Raw genomic sequence first — 13,732 nt, 5'->3', positions numbered from 1 at the left:
AGGGCTGCTCGCATCCGGGTGTCATTGCGCTTCAGGGCAGGGGACAGCAACTCACAAAGTTCAAGGAAAGTCCCCTTCCGCATGCGAAAGTTTCGCAGCCACTGGGATTCATCCCAGACCTGCAGCACTATGCGGTCCCACCAGTCCGTGCTTGTTTCCCGGTCCCAGAATCGCCGTTCCACAACATCCACATGACCCATTGTCACCGTGATGTCCTCGGCGCTGGGTCCCGTGCTTTCTGACAGGCCTTTGCTACTCTCAGACTTCAGGCCCTCACCGCGGTGCCGTAGCCTCCTCGCCTGATTTATCTGCATCTGCCTCTGGGAAAGGTGGATGATAAGCTGCGAGGCGTTGACAACGGCCACAACTGCAGCGATGGTAGCAGCGGGCTCCATGCTCGCAGTGCTGTGGCGTCCGCGCTGTCACTGACCAGAAAAGTGCGCGAACTGATTTCCCGCCGGCGCTTTCAGGGAGGGAGGGAGGGCGGTAGTGACGGACGGATGACGACAGTTACCCAAAAGCACCCTCGACACATTTTTTTACCCAGAAGGCATTGGCGGCTCGACCCAGAATTCCAATGGGCAGCGGGGACTGCGGGAACTGTGGGATAGCTGCCCACAGTGCACTGCTTCCAATGTCGACGCTTTCCCCGTTAGTGTGGACTCACAAAGTCGAATTACTGTCCTTAGTGTGGACACACACGTTCGACTTTGCAATATCGATTCCACATATTCGATTTAAGTGAAATCGAACTACTCTCGTAGTGTAGACATACCCTTAGTTAGCTTTGCAGCATATAAATTCTAAACATGCTGCTGCTTAAAGCACATCTGTTCATTACAGACTGCCACTCATACACTCAGGGTATCTACCACCAAAATCTCATCTGTCAATCCAGGACCTTCATGGGTGTATACTTTGTTTTTACATATATTTACAGCATTGGCAAGAGTATCTGCCAAGGAAGACAAAGTTACCAGGTGAGTTTTAGGATTTTTTAGACTTGGCGTTTAAAGGACAAATACATCTTCTATTCCAACCTCCTGCACATCACAGGACATTAAATTTCAGTTATACCCAATAACATGTGCTTAACTGAAGCATATCTTCCAGAAAGGCAGCCAGTTTTGATCTGAAGACATCAAGAGACAGCGAATCCACCACTTCCTTTGATAGTTTGTCCCAATGGTTAATCACCCTCATTGTTAAAAATTTATGCCTAATTTCTGATATACGTTTCTCTGGTTTAAAATTCCAGCCACTGGTTCTTGTTATATCTTTTTCTGATAGATTACAGAGTCCTTTAGTACCTGGTATTTTCTCCCCATAAAGGTAATGCAATGTAATCAAGACACTTCTCAATCTTTTCTGATGAATTAATCAGATAGAGCTCTTTGTGTCTTTCAGTGTAATACATTTTCTCGAGCCCTCAAATCATTTTTGGGATCCTTTTCTACACCCCTCCTGTATTACACATGCAGTACAAAGTCAATTAAGCTAAAACCAATTAAGGCCACTTAATGCTAAATAAGGATGTTCAGCGTGGGGTTTAATGTAGTTTAATTAATCCACTTCAAATTCACACCTTTAGTTAATTTGGATTAATTTTCCTGGGTGTCCCCATGTAGACACGCTTGCTGTGTCATAAACAAATTGAACTGACGTGACGGAGGAAGTGAAAAGAAATTTTAGAAAAGTGAAAGATCCCTTTAAAAATACCTGCATGTTTTTAAAATAAATGCTATTTGAAATTGCTACACACCGTACTATTGTTTCGACACAGAACTGTGCAAAAAAATTCAAGTTTTCCTGTATCCTTTCTGTAGTTCAGAGGTAATAAGAAAATATTTCACATGCATTATGTAGATTTCCCTCAGCTATGTTCTAGGAGACTAGTAAAACAGAGTCTGGCTACCTCAATTTTCCCTTTATGTGTAATTCCCCACTGTGCCTAGAAAAAATGCACGAATTGAAACAGAATGAAGTGGAAATGAAACAAGACTATGTTCTAGAATTAAATATGTCGACTTGAGAGATATTAAGTTAGTTTTTAACACACCTCACTAGATGCAGGACCAAGTTGTGTAAGAGTTACACCCTGTACAATCTTAGTGATGTCAGTAGAATTCTATTTTATATTTTCCCCTCTCAAACAACAGAATAAATGGAGAAAAGCTTGTAAATCTAAATAGTAAAATTTTGGTAGAATTGACATTTTTAAATACTATTTTGTACTTTTGAAACTATACATCCTTTCTGAGCTCTCATTTCAATGTTTTTCAATCTATGATAAATCATGTGCAGTAGTTAGTCTATGAAACTCTCTACAACTATCTTTAGCATAACAGGTCCTTTGCTTTTCAAGAGGTTTTATTATATTCAAACTACAGAATTCACTGATTGGCATCGAGAGGGACAAATTAGTCTTTCACTTCTGGGCATCAGGTGATCAGTTTTTCCTCACCTCTGCTAGGAAAGGCAGTCACAACAGAGAACATAGATTTAGCACAATGGATGATTTCTCCATGCAGCTTATTTTAAAATGGGTTTGTCATTAAATCCTTGGGCATTATGCTGAAAATTTACTCCTAAAAGTCTGAACTTCACCTGCCAACTTGTATGAACATCATAGTTAAACATGTAGCTTTATGGATAGTCTGCTAATACAATGTTTTCTTCAAAAGTTATTTAAATAGTAGTAAGTTTTTTTTCCTGAATTTTTAATGGAGCTATAAAACATCATGCCTGTTTGTAAAAAAAAAAGGCAGATTTTTCCCAGTCTTCTCCCCATCCCCACTCCCACCAGACACACACTGCAAATCCGTATTACACAAAGCACAGTTTAAGATGCAAACACAATACTCTTTGGAAAGTGAACATACTAGTTGGTTATATAGCATAACTTTGCAGAAAACAAAACACGATGGTCTGCTCAAGTGTGTATTTAGAATAAAATACATGAATATGACTTGGCTTGAATCAAAGACGGTCAGTTTTTCTATAATATCAATAGAACAATTTGGTAACACTTAATTCAGGAAAACTCTACTAGCTTTCTTAACAGCATTAGGAAAAGAGATAAGATTATTAACATTCGTTATATAACTCTTTCCCACAGAAGAAATGAAGATGGTCTGTCCTTGGTGCTTTACCAAGTGTTAGGGTCAGTCAAAAAACCTCAAAAACAGACTCCAACGTGAAGCTGCAGAACTGGAATTAATTTGCAAACTAGATACCATCAGATTAGGCCTGAATAAAGACTGGGAGTGGTTGGGTCATTACAAAACCTAAACTTAATTTCCCCAATACTAATTTCTCCCTACTGTTACTCACACCTTCTTGTCAACTGTCTGTAATGGGCCTCTCTCTTACCACTTCAAAAGTTATTTTTCCTCCCTTGGTATCCTGCTGTTAATTGATTTATTTCGTTAGACAGACTTAACACTTGGTAAAGCAACCCCCATCCTTTCATGTATTTATACCTGCTCCTGTATTTTTTACTTCATACATCTGATGAAGTGGGTTCTAGCCCACGAAAGCTTATGCCCAAATAAATGTATTAGTCTCTAAGGTGCCACAAGGACTCCTCATTTTTTATCCTCAAAAGAGTAAATCCGTTTGCCTTACAATGGGAAGGAAGATCCACAGCAGAAACATAAAACTTTCTTACTATCCAAAGTATGGTACCAAACTGACCTAGTCTGATTAACAGACCAGTAAATCCAGTTGAGAAGGTTATGATGTACTTTTTCTATTTCAAAAGAAGATCAATATAAGTCATTTTTGTAAGACTGGAAAACTGTATCAAGTCCGACAGATTCTTCTCCTTCTGAAATATTTTCATAAAGTATTCTGGACACTATTAAATTAATTTTAGCATATACTTCATCATACGATATAGATGGACAATTTATAAGTAGTGAATACCAGACTGGTCTTTGCAGTGTACATATAATGTGTGGCTTCTGCCAAGAATGAAGAACTTATGAATTAAGTATAAAGTAAACATATCATCATTGACAGATCAGTTGAGGGACACTCAGTCCACAACTACAGTTTCCTTCCAGGACTCCAAAAGCACTCTCTTTAATAAAGTCAGACAGCCGTAAGACAGTCTTCTCTCATCGGATAAAATACAAATCGGTTTTCAGTGAAATGTGAAAAGTTGACTAAGCTTCACTAGTCTGAAGTCTTCTGATACTGAACAGATGACAGCAATGCAACTAAATCAAAAAACTGATGACGAAGGTTACCAGAGAGAAATATAGATTAATATTTTGCTCTACAGATGCCCATTTTGTGAGAATCTCAGTTTGCTTTGCAAAGATTAAGCCTTTCAAACCACTTGAATGGTGGATATATGTTGTACCCGTTTTAATGTTGGGTAAAATGAGGTATAGACAGGTTAAAGGACTTGTCTAACTAAGGTCATGCAAGAAGTCAGTGGCTGAACTGGGAATGACCGCAGCAGTGATAATTCCCAGTTCCCTATTTTAAGGAATGTTTAAGGAAGGAGGTTATTGCAACTTAATCTTGATCTAGTAAGACACTGGCTTTCTGTTAGACGTTATGCTCTATAAAGTTTCTACGCCACAAACGTAAGACTTGCCTGATATTTGTTAAGAGTGCACAGGGCTCCCACCAGCAAGCAAAAGACCTTGTGTGACTCAGTAGATACTTCATTTCCTTGTCTGGATATAGAGGGCAGGAATGAATTTTTCAAGCAATGAAGGAGAAGCAAATACACCTCTACCCTGATATAACGCTGTCTTCAGGAGCCAAAAAATCTTACCGCGTTATAGGTGAAACCGCGTTATATCAAACTTGCTTTGATCCGCCGGAGTGCGCAGCCCCGCCGCTCCCCGCAGCACTGCTTTACCGCGTTATATCCGAATTCGTGTTATATCGGGTCGCATTATATTGGGGTAGAGGTGTACTAAGAAAGTAGGATTTTCATCTGTCTAGGTATATGTCATATCAGCCAGTCAAAGAGAAGAGTGCATTTCCCCTCCAAGCAGTCTTGGAAAAATAAAAAGGATTCTATCTCCGGATTCTTCATCAGCAAACTATCTCACTATGTAGACGGAGTTACAGAATTCTTTGCTGGACCTAAACTCTGAGGACTCAGAATTGCATCTTTGGTCAGTAGTTTTTTCTGGCTAGGTTTTGAATTAATAGTGCTTAGATATATTTGTACTGACCTTTCTAGCAGCATAATTTCACAGAATTTCTTTTTTGTTGTCAAATGCTCAATCTCCCTCATTAGGGCTAAAGTTCAGATACTCCCATCTTCTCTCTGTGGGAAAGTTTAACCTATTTTTCACATGCTCTACCTGGCAAACGATCTCTACTCTCTACCTCACAAAGCCAACAGGAGTTCTGCATGGATGGATCTCAGCTTCTTGAGATGAGGGCAAAATCCATGCACTCAACAGGGCACCTTATGACCAATAGGAGAAATGCTTAAAAGGTTCTTAAGGGAGCACGAATCGCCACAAGACATGGGTGGAATATAATCAGAGTAATCCACAGCTTCTGTAAAAAACAGGATCAGCTGAAACAGGGTAAGGGAGTGGGAAATAGGCGGAGGTCTGACCCATAAGCCCATATCTTAGAGCCTGGGCAACTCCTAGTTCTAACCCTAACCCTGAACTGACTTCCTAAGAATTATAAGGATGAAAAAAGTACTATAAGAGCACAGTACTACTTTCAGTAAAGGGGTGTGGTAAGAAAAACAGAAATCTATTTGAACTGTTTTAAAAAAAAAAAAAAAAGGAAGAAAGGATTTTTATAATATAACAACTACTGTGGTGATTGCTGGATGACTTGTCAGCTAAACATCTTCTGCTGTACTGTCTATGCCATTTCTTGAATTAAAAAATCCAAAACGTATTTTGGAAAAAAATCTGACTAAATTTAAATTTTTATTTTTTCAAGGTTGCTTTTTCAATTGTTTGCTCATTTCTGCAGCTAGCATAGAAAGGTTTGTAAAGGAAGAAGGCACACCTAGCAATGGGACTTAGAAAGCTTCGCAAAGACAACTGAAATCAATTTGCTTTTGGAAAAGCACCTTTTAATGGACTGAGATGCTTCGAAAAGCAGAGAGCTTTCCATCAACTTTCAAACAGAATTATCTGTTTTGATTTACACTGTATCAGAAACAAAAGGCAAAACACATTAAAACCTAATTCCTACATATGAAAGAAAATGTGTCGCTTGACTTTCTCCCACTGATTTTAATGAAAAGAAGTTTAATTTGCTGTATTCTTGAACATAAGGGTTATATCTTTGTATCAAACTGGAGTGTAAAAGGCAACACATTTTAGTGTGCTACATTAAAAAAACTTTTACAAATTTTAAATGGCTATATCAGTGAGTTCAGTGTTAATATATGTAATCTAAATGTAAAACATATGAGATTTATAAGGTAATACAGTTAGTAACCTACATCAGAATTACCTGCTGTTTATTTCCACCTTCATGTATAAATCTACAAATACTAGAAATTTGTCTTGCATATAAGCCAAACAAACTCAAACAACTTTTTTTTTTTTTTTAATGACTTCACATCACCTCTTGAAAAAACTGGAGAGATGTTACCTAATCCAGTAATTCAATAGGATATTGTATAATAATGCTGGGAATTTAATTTTCTTTTGATGCAAACCCAATTTTGCTCTAAAACCAATGTTAGTGATGCTATACTCCACTATTATTTTAAATAAAAATCTTATTTTTCCCATAATAGTCCAGTGGTCAGCCACCAGATGAAGATCAATACCTTTCATTCTTTTCAGATGCGATCACTCTATTTAGGGCAATGAGTGTGCTAACTGGACCACTTTCTGAGTCAGTGATGCAACAGACAAATCTTTATACTAAAGTCTTGAATTCTCCAATTAACCAACATGGTTGTTCTTAGTACCCTATTTCCTTCTCGGAGACTATCTGAAACCACGCTAAAACCACCATTTTTAAACAGAAAAAAACACTTCTAAGTAGAACTTCCCTCAACTTCTTTGTGGGTAAGATTATACCACTGTCCTCAGAAAGAAAATAATCCCTGTACATACTGGACAAGGAAACCCCTGTTAACATCATCCTTGTTTACACTATAGTTGACAGCATGGTTTTAACCACAAGTACTGATCTTGCAAACACACATATAAAGTTAAGCATGTGTGTAAGTGCTTGATGATCAGGGGCATTGAACAGTCCCTGTCTGCTCCTTATACACCTGTCTGGTCCTATCAATGGCAGTTGCATATGTGGATTTACAACTTTTAAAGCTTAGAATATATACTGTATTTAAACAGTTATTTTTTGAAAAATGTACATACATGCATGTATATTGCAAAGAAAATAAACTGTCCAATAAAGCAGTAATACGTTCATCTCTTGTAAATTCAATGCATTAAAAATTGCATGACATACCTCAGAGAAACATCTCTTGAGCGAATCTGGGATTTTTCCATCAACAATATGAAGCATCCGCTCCATCTCTTCACGGACAACATAACTCCCAGATTCATTGGAAAAGAGACTGAAAATGTCTAGGTAAGAAGAGAGATTAAAACAAATGGAATACAAAAGTTGTGCTGATTTTGCAGTTAAGCTTTCAAAAATTCCGTTTAAACCTGCCTCAGAGTGCCAATAACTGTAAGGTAATCAAAGCACAAGAGTCTTATTTAGGCTCATTCCAACAAGCTCTGGTATTGCTCAATAAGGGGTTAACAAATATTTCCTTCGTGTATACGATTACCTGCTAGCCAAAGGAAAACCAAATACTGTAGAATCAAATTAAGAGGAAGACAAATTAACAAAACTCATTATGCAGATGTTTTAGATTAATGAAAATTTTTCAAAAAGAACTGAGACCGTAACTCTTTCTCACTCTTCCTTACAGAATATCCTCAACAGCCTTTCAACAAGATCCAGACACACTTGGGTGTTCACTATGTAATGTCAGATCATTTCACTTTTGTTAAGTGCTGTAAACATAAAAATCCTGAATGTATATTGAGATCTGCGTAGTTAAAAAAAATTCTCAGTCTTGATTAACTTGTGCTCTGAGTTACATATAAAAATCAAGATCTACATAGTAAAAACCTCAACTTAATCTGTTTTATAAAAGCATATTCTACATATGTTATATTCTATGCGCCTTGTTACTCTGATTACACACACTTGTTACTCACATTTTGCTTTCTCTTCATCTCTGCCTCTTGTAAGTAGGACTAATCCCACAATCAGGTTATTGAAATGTAGCCCTTTGGATGTTCCCCCAAATGAACAGTAAATGACCTAGAAGTAACAAAACAAAAACAGTTAGTTTCATTCTTTAAATTATGGAAGGGAGACAAAGTGTGAGGATGAAAAAAATAAAAGCAACAAACTGTGTTTGGGTCCTGGTTTTTGTTTTAGGCTAGTCACCTTCTATTCACGTAGAAGCTTTTCTGATCCTTGTTAGTCACATTAGGTTTGCTGTTGTTTCCTATCTCCTATTCTCAGTGCCTATAAAAGGGTCTTTCCAAGACATCTTAAATAGTTCATCAGGGAAATAACATTCTCAAGAGTAGATTGAGAGCAAGCCATAGGAATAACAGAAAGATTACTGAATACAAACAATTCCTGCCCATCTACCCTTTCCCCCCCCCCCCCCCCTCTCTCTTTAAACTGAGAGTAAGTTAACTATTTCCCTCATGTACAAGGAGAAACAGGAAACAATGCAGTCAATAATCCAGGCCTGTGGGAAGAGACTGCTGCCTGGATTGGGAGAGGAGTGTGTAAAACAGGAGTTGGAACTTGCTCCATGCTATCACCTATGGGGAGAGAAAGCACCGTGATTGTCCTGCCAAAGGAAATCAGGCACACCCACAGTTAGGGCACACTCTATGACCAATGTGCTCCATAGGAGTTGAAGGCCTCCACAACAGAAAAGAAGAAGCAAGCGGACCGCAGTACATAGCTGTCTGAATGGGTAAGTTGGCTGGGTCAGGGAAAGGTCCAAGTCTAGTGGCTGTTTGCTCTACCAACACAATCTGAAATACACAAAAGATAAAACCTGTCCTGTCCTTGACAGTGGGCTATTATTTAGTGGTTGGGGTGGCTGTATTAATTACTGATCACAAAAAATGGCTGTTTGAAAGCTCAGACATTTGGAATAGTAGCAGCAATCCCAACAGAAATAGATTAGTGGACAGAATGCAGCCAAGAAGATTCATGGTACAAACGAAATGCAGTTTATTCCAAGGTTCAACAGTTTATCACATGGCTGCAAAAATAAGGGAGTTTATTCCATGGATATCCTTCTAACATATGTAGTACATACAGGCATTTAGCTACACCAGTCACATGAAAAACTATTCAGTAATTGATTTTGTAGAAATGTTTGTGGAAGTCACTGGAATTGAAGATTTCATTGGAAGGGAACTATGCCCATTCGATACAGAAGTGGCTTACATTTAAGTTTCATAAGGAGCCACTATTTACCAATGAAGTGGTCAGTAGCAGGGCTGAAGCATTTGCCTTTTATACAGTAGACCAATTTATGCATTGCTCTTTAGCTAGCCAGCATATTTAAATACTGGTTGAATATTTATAGATGGGATATTTATGCAGGAAGTCACTTTAGGACAAGCAACAACTAATTTTAGTAACCAAGAATCACTAACAGGTTTATTCCAATATGTCACTTACTTCACCTTCCCTCTAACTTTACAAAAGAAAAGGAAAACCAGAAGAGATAAGCATGAAGTGTTTTCTATAAAATACACTTCCAGTTGTACGGTTCTTTAAGAACACCTCCTGATTTAGAATGCTCACTAACTACATTTTCTACAAGCATCAGAACCTTACCACTAATAGGAACAGAAATCTATGTTAGAAATTTAGAAATGAAAGCAGTCGGAGTTTAAGTTACACTCTCAAAGAGAAATTACTTTAAAACCTACATTTCTTCTCATTTGGTTTTCTTACAGATACTGCACTGTGCAACTAACCATAGACTCCGAAGTCTGGCTGATGGGGAAATATTACTGTCACGGACAACAGAACAAATGATGTTGCGCTGAGCATGGTTTGGCTGGCAGACCGGGTTCAGCAGCAACTGCCTTAAGTTTTCCTTTACTGTGCAAGAGTCAGTTATTTCAAAGAGAACCATATTTGACAGTGCTAAAGCAATCAACATTACAGTTTAGCAGGTGTTACCTTCTATTAATATTTTACTACCCTTAAATAGCACATTTTTAGCTCATCAGCAATACGTATTTTCAGTAAACAACTTCAGAAACTGAATTAAATGCAAATGTTACTTCAAATGTGCACAAACAGCTATCGCTGACTTCAGCGGGAGCCATGAATGCACTCCTTAAGTCAGAATTTTGCATAATAGCACCAGCATATATATCAGAAATCAATGGGGCTAAAAAATTTATGTAGAAATATCCTGTGTTTTGTACAGTACCATTAACACAGCGGTGTGAATTGTTACACTCATCCATTTCCTCCCCAAAATGGACAGTCTGTTATGCACCTCAAGCATGTGAAGCTCAAGAAGAGGTACAAGTGACCATATAAAAATAATTTTGGCTCAAAGCTGTATCACAGCCAGGTTCAATGACAGCAGATTTAGGAGCAAGAAGAGCATTTGTTTGATGCTAAGATGGAGGTTCCCAATAAATAAAACTGAAGAAAAACTGGGGGGCAGGGCATTCCCCTGCTGTCAGTGACTGATGTGGATTTATGCCCTCTAACTCTTGTGGGGAGATATTATAAAGTCATTAAGGAAAGGAAACTGCTGTTCCACCTCATGGAATGGCAGCTAGATTAGTCATGAGCTGCTTACACAGTCATTGACAAATTTCTGTAATGTTTATAGCACCAAGTGAGATGTTTGGAAAGATAATTTGACTGCATTTTATCTGAAATAGTTTCACTATAATTAGTAACTGCTGTAACAGCCCTTTAAAGTCTTGTCTACAGTAGATTTGTGGGAAGTCTCCCACTGCTGCCCTTCCACCAGGGACAGCAACACAGTGCTAGTCTAGACAAGGGACAAGTGATCACTTATGTTTATATCACCATGTTTTCTAGACTTACTCCAAACAAGATTAGGTAATATGGTGCTAAAAGTGCTAGTATCTTGCCTCTGTCGGTACCATCGTAATTACTACCAGCAGTAGATCTGCAACAGATAGACGTCCAGCAAAACCTACACATAGCCTTACACACTGTTAGATGAGTTCTATGCCACTCTCCATCATCAATTTATTCTTTTTAATGCTCTCCACTGAAGTAGTTTAAGACGCCCATCATAGGTATGTGAATTCAAATGATATTATAGTACAGATGGAGCACATTCTAAGGAAACCATTATGTAGAACCTGCAATTTCATTCCACTGCTTGTTGCATAATGCTACAAAAAATAGATTAGCTTCCCAGAAGATGCTTGGATCATCTTCTTCTATTAATGCAGTTTAACCCATTTCCAAATGCTCCAGGGGGTACATTACGAAAGCTAAATTTGTGCTTATTTGGATAAACTGATTGTAGATGCTCCATGCACCCTGTCAGAGTTTTAAATTCCACACTTCCTACTCTTAATCATTTTGATTCCATAAGAGGTCTTCAAGACTATACTGCATATGTAGGTCATCTACCTTTAGCAGTGAAAGGAAATAATTCAGAGGGTTTAAAAATATGCTGTTAGCTCATCTGATCAGGTGAGAGCTATCCTAGCTTTCAAGTATTAATATGGTTACTTTCAAATGGAAAAAAAAAAATAAATAAATAAATTCTGGTTGCACCAAGAGCTATAAAAACCGTGTCCCTCAAAAACAACAATCACAACTGAATTTTACAGGAACATCACTGTATCAAGTTAATAGCAGGGGGTTTTGTTGGTTTGTTTTTTAAATAAAAGGTAAGTAACTTTTGGATGGGAACCTAGATGTAACGGCCAACCAGCAAATACATGAGGAAAGTTGCAAGTTAAACTAATTAGATACGTATATATTTATGCTTCTCTCAATTAAATCTCATTGAATTTATTTTGCTAAGACTTTTCTAAACTGAAGAAAATCCACAGGGGCAAGTCCAAACACTCCTTAAGCATGTAGATCATAAGGCCTTTTCATTCCTAAAACCCTGTAAGTAAATGTTGTCCATCTTAGACAAAGCATGCTCTTTACAATTTGCAATTCCAACATTATACTTTTCAGACCTGCTTCCAAAGAGAATTAGAAGCAGTACTCCTGGCAGAATTATGCAGGCTAGAATGTAAGAGGGAAGGTTCTTAGAAGAGATGGGGGGGGGGGGGGGAAATCACATCTTCTCTTTCACTATGCGTGGTAAAAGTCTTCCTTCTCCCCTGTGTGTCCTACACAAGGGAAGATGAATGGCAGCTGATATGCACCAACTCGGACAGATACTAAACAATAACTATGTGTAACAGGGCTGACAGTCACCTAAAACAACATCATATTAAGTGGTTCTGCTGTCTCATTTAGACACGTGGCTTGTCGCCTCACCCAGAAATAAGGGATGTGGGAGCAACTCTCTAAAAGAGATCCAAGGCGTGGACTGAGGAAGGAAAACTTATGAGCAAACCAGCCTCAGCAGATGGCTAATTTCTTTGTGATTAAAGACAAAACCTCAGGAAAGGAATGTAATTTTGACAGCACAGACTTACGGACTTTTTCAGAACTCGCTGGAAAAGGCACCTGCACAGTTAAAGTAGCTAATGTGGCTGTTGTACGGATTACAATACTTATTTTATTATTGGAAGCCAAAAGTACTAAGATTTGGTAAACACCCCAGGAGGCGGCAATGGACAACTGTGTTGTTCTAGACCACTAGCCAACGTATGATCCTATTGTAAAAGTACAAGTGTAGAAAGACTGGAAGCAATGCTGTCCTAATGTATAATAAGCATTACAAATCTATACTGACAAAGGCCTAATTTTACAGACCTCTTTCAGTTTCCTTTTCTGCTCTCTTCACTCTTCTTAACTCCATTCTTTTCTCATTAAGACTTTTTTTTTAAGCTGATTCACTGTTTAACAGTAAGGCAATGTGAGTGGACAAAATGGGAACAACATACTGTTTCATCTTTCTAAGATAAAACTCAGCACACCATCTGAAAAGAAGCTGACTGAGTTAATTACTGAAATTTTAATATTGTAAAGATCTACTCTAAGATATTTTTAAAAGCACTGAAACAAAAACTGAAATGACATCTGTGTACTGTATCCGGAATCCTCTGGTGTGACCTTCACAGTAAACAAGTATAACAGAACATTTGTCCTAATGTCTATTATCTTGTAAATTAATTTTGTTCTCTCCTTATTTATTTTTATGCATGTCAATGACATAAGGCATGTGTGGTAATGTACAGTATATTCTTCCTTTGCTACAAGACTCCTCAAAACACCATGTTGTCATGACCAAGTCAGCCCGACAAAAAGGCTTACTTGAAGTCATTTAGAAATTCGGTAATACACACTTCACTAGAATAGTTCAATATTGGAAGAATTTAATATGCACTTTGTGTATTGACTTTTTATGACGAAAGTTCAAATGATACATCAAAATATAGCACAGAAAACCCATCAAGAAATGGCCTGGCACACATTACAAAAGGTAGCCTTGAAATGGGATGGCTATCATCATGACAAGACAAGAATAGAATAATATTTTGCTGGTGCCAACAAACTTTCATTACAGATTTTG

At 37.9% G+C, this 13,732-nt stretch overlaps 1 protein-coding gene across 1 annotated transcript in view; it reads right to left on the bottom strand.

The window, feature by feature from the left end:
- The window catches only part of USP32 (ubiquitin specific peptidase 32), a 145,732-nt gene that overhangs the window by 82,422 nt on the left and 49,578 nt on the right, over positions 1-13,732 (bottom strand). Inside the window, exons 3-4 of the mRNA XM_065418187.1 lie at positions 8,199-8,304; positions 7,435-7,553 (exon numbers count right to left, since the gene is read on the bottom strand). Of these exons, the coding sequence (XP_065274259.1) occupies positions 7,435-7,553; positions 8,199-8,304 (225 nt within the window). The remainder of the gene's footprint in view (positions 1-7,434; positions 7,554-8,198; positions 8,305-13,732) is intronic.

The sequence above is a fragment of the Emys orbicularis genome, chromosome 17 (genome assembly GCF_028017835.1).
Source record: "Emys orbicularis isolate rEmyOrb1 chromosome 17, rEmyOrb1.hap1, whole genome shotgun sequence".
Taxonomy (NCBI): Eukaryota; Metazoa; Chordata; order Testudines; family Emydidae; genus Emys; species Emys orbicularis.
The sequence above is the reverse complement of the archived record's forward strand: the minus strand, read 5'-3'. Positions and strand labels throughout refer to the sequence as shown.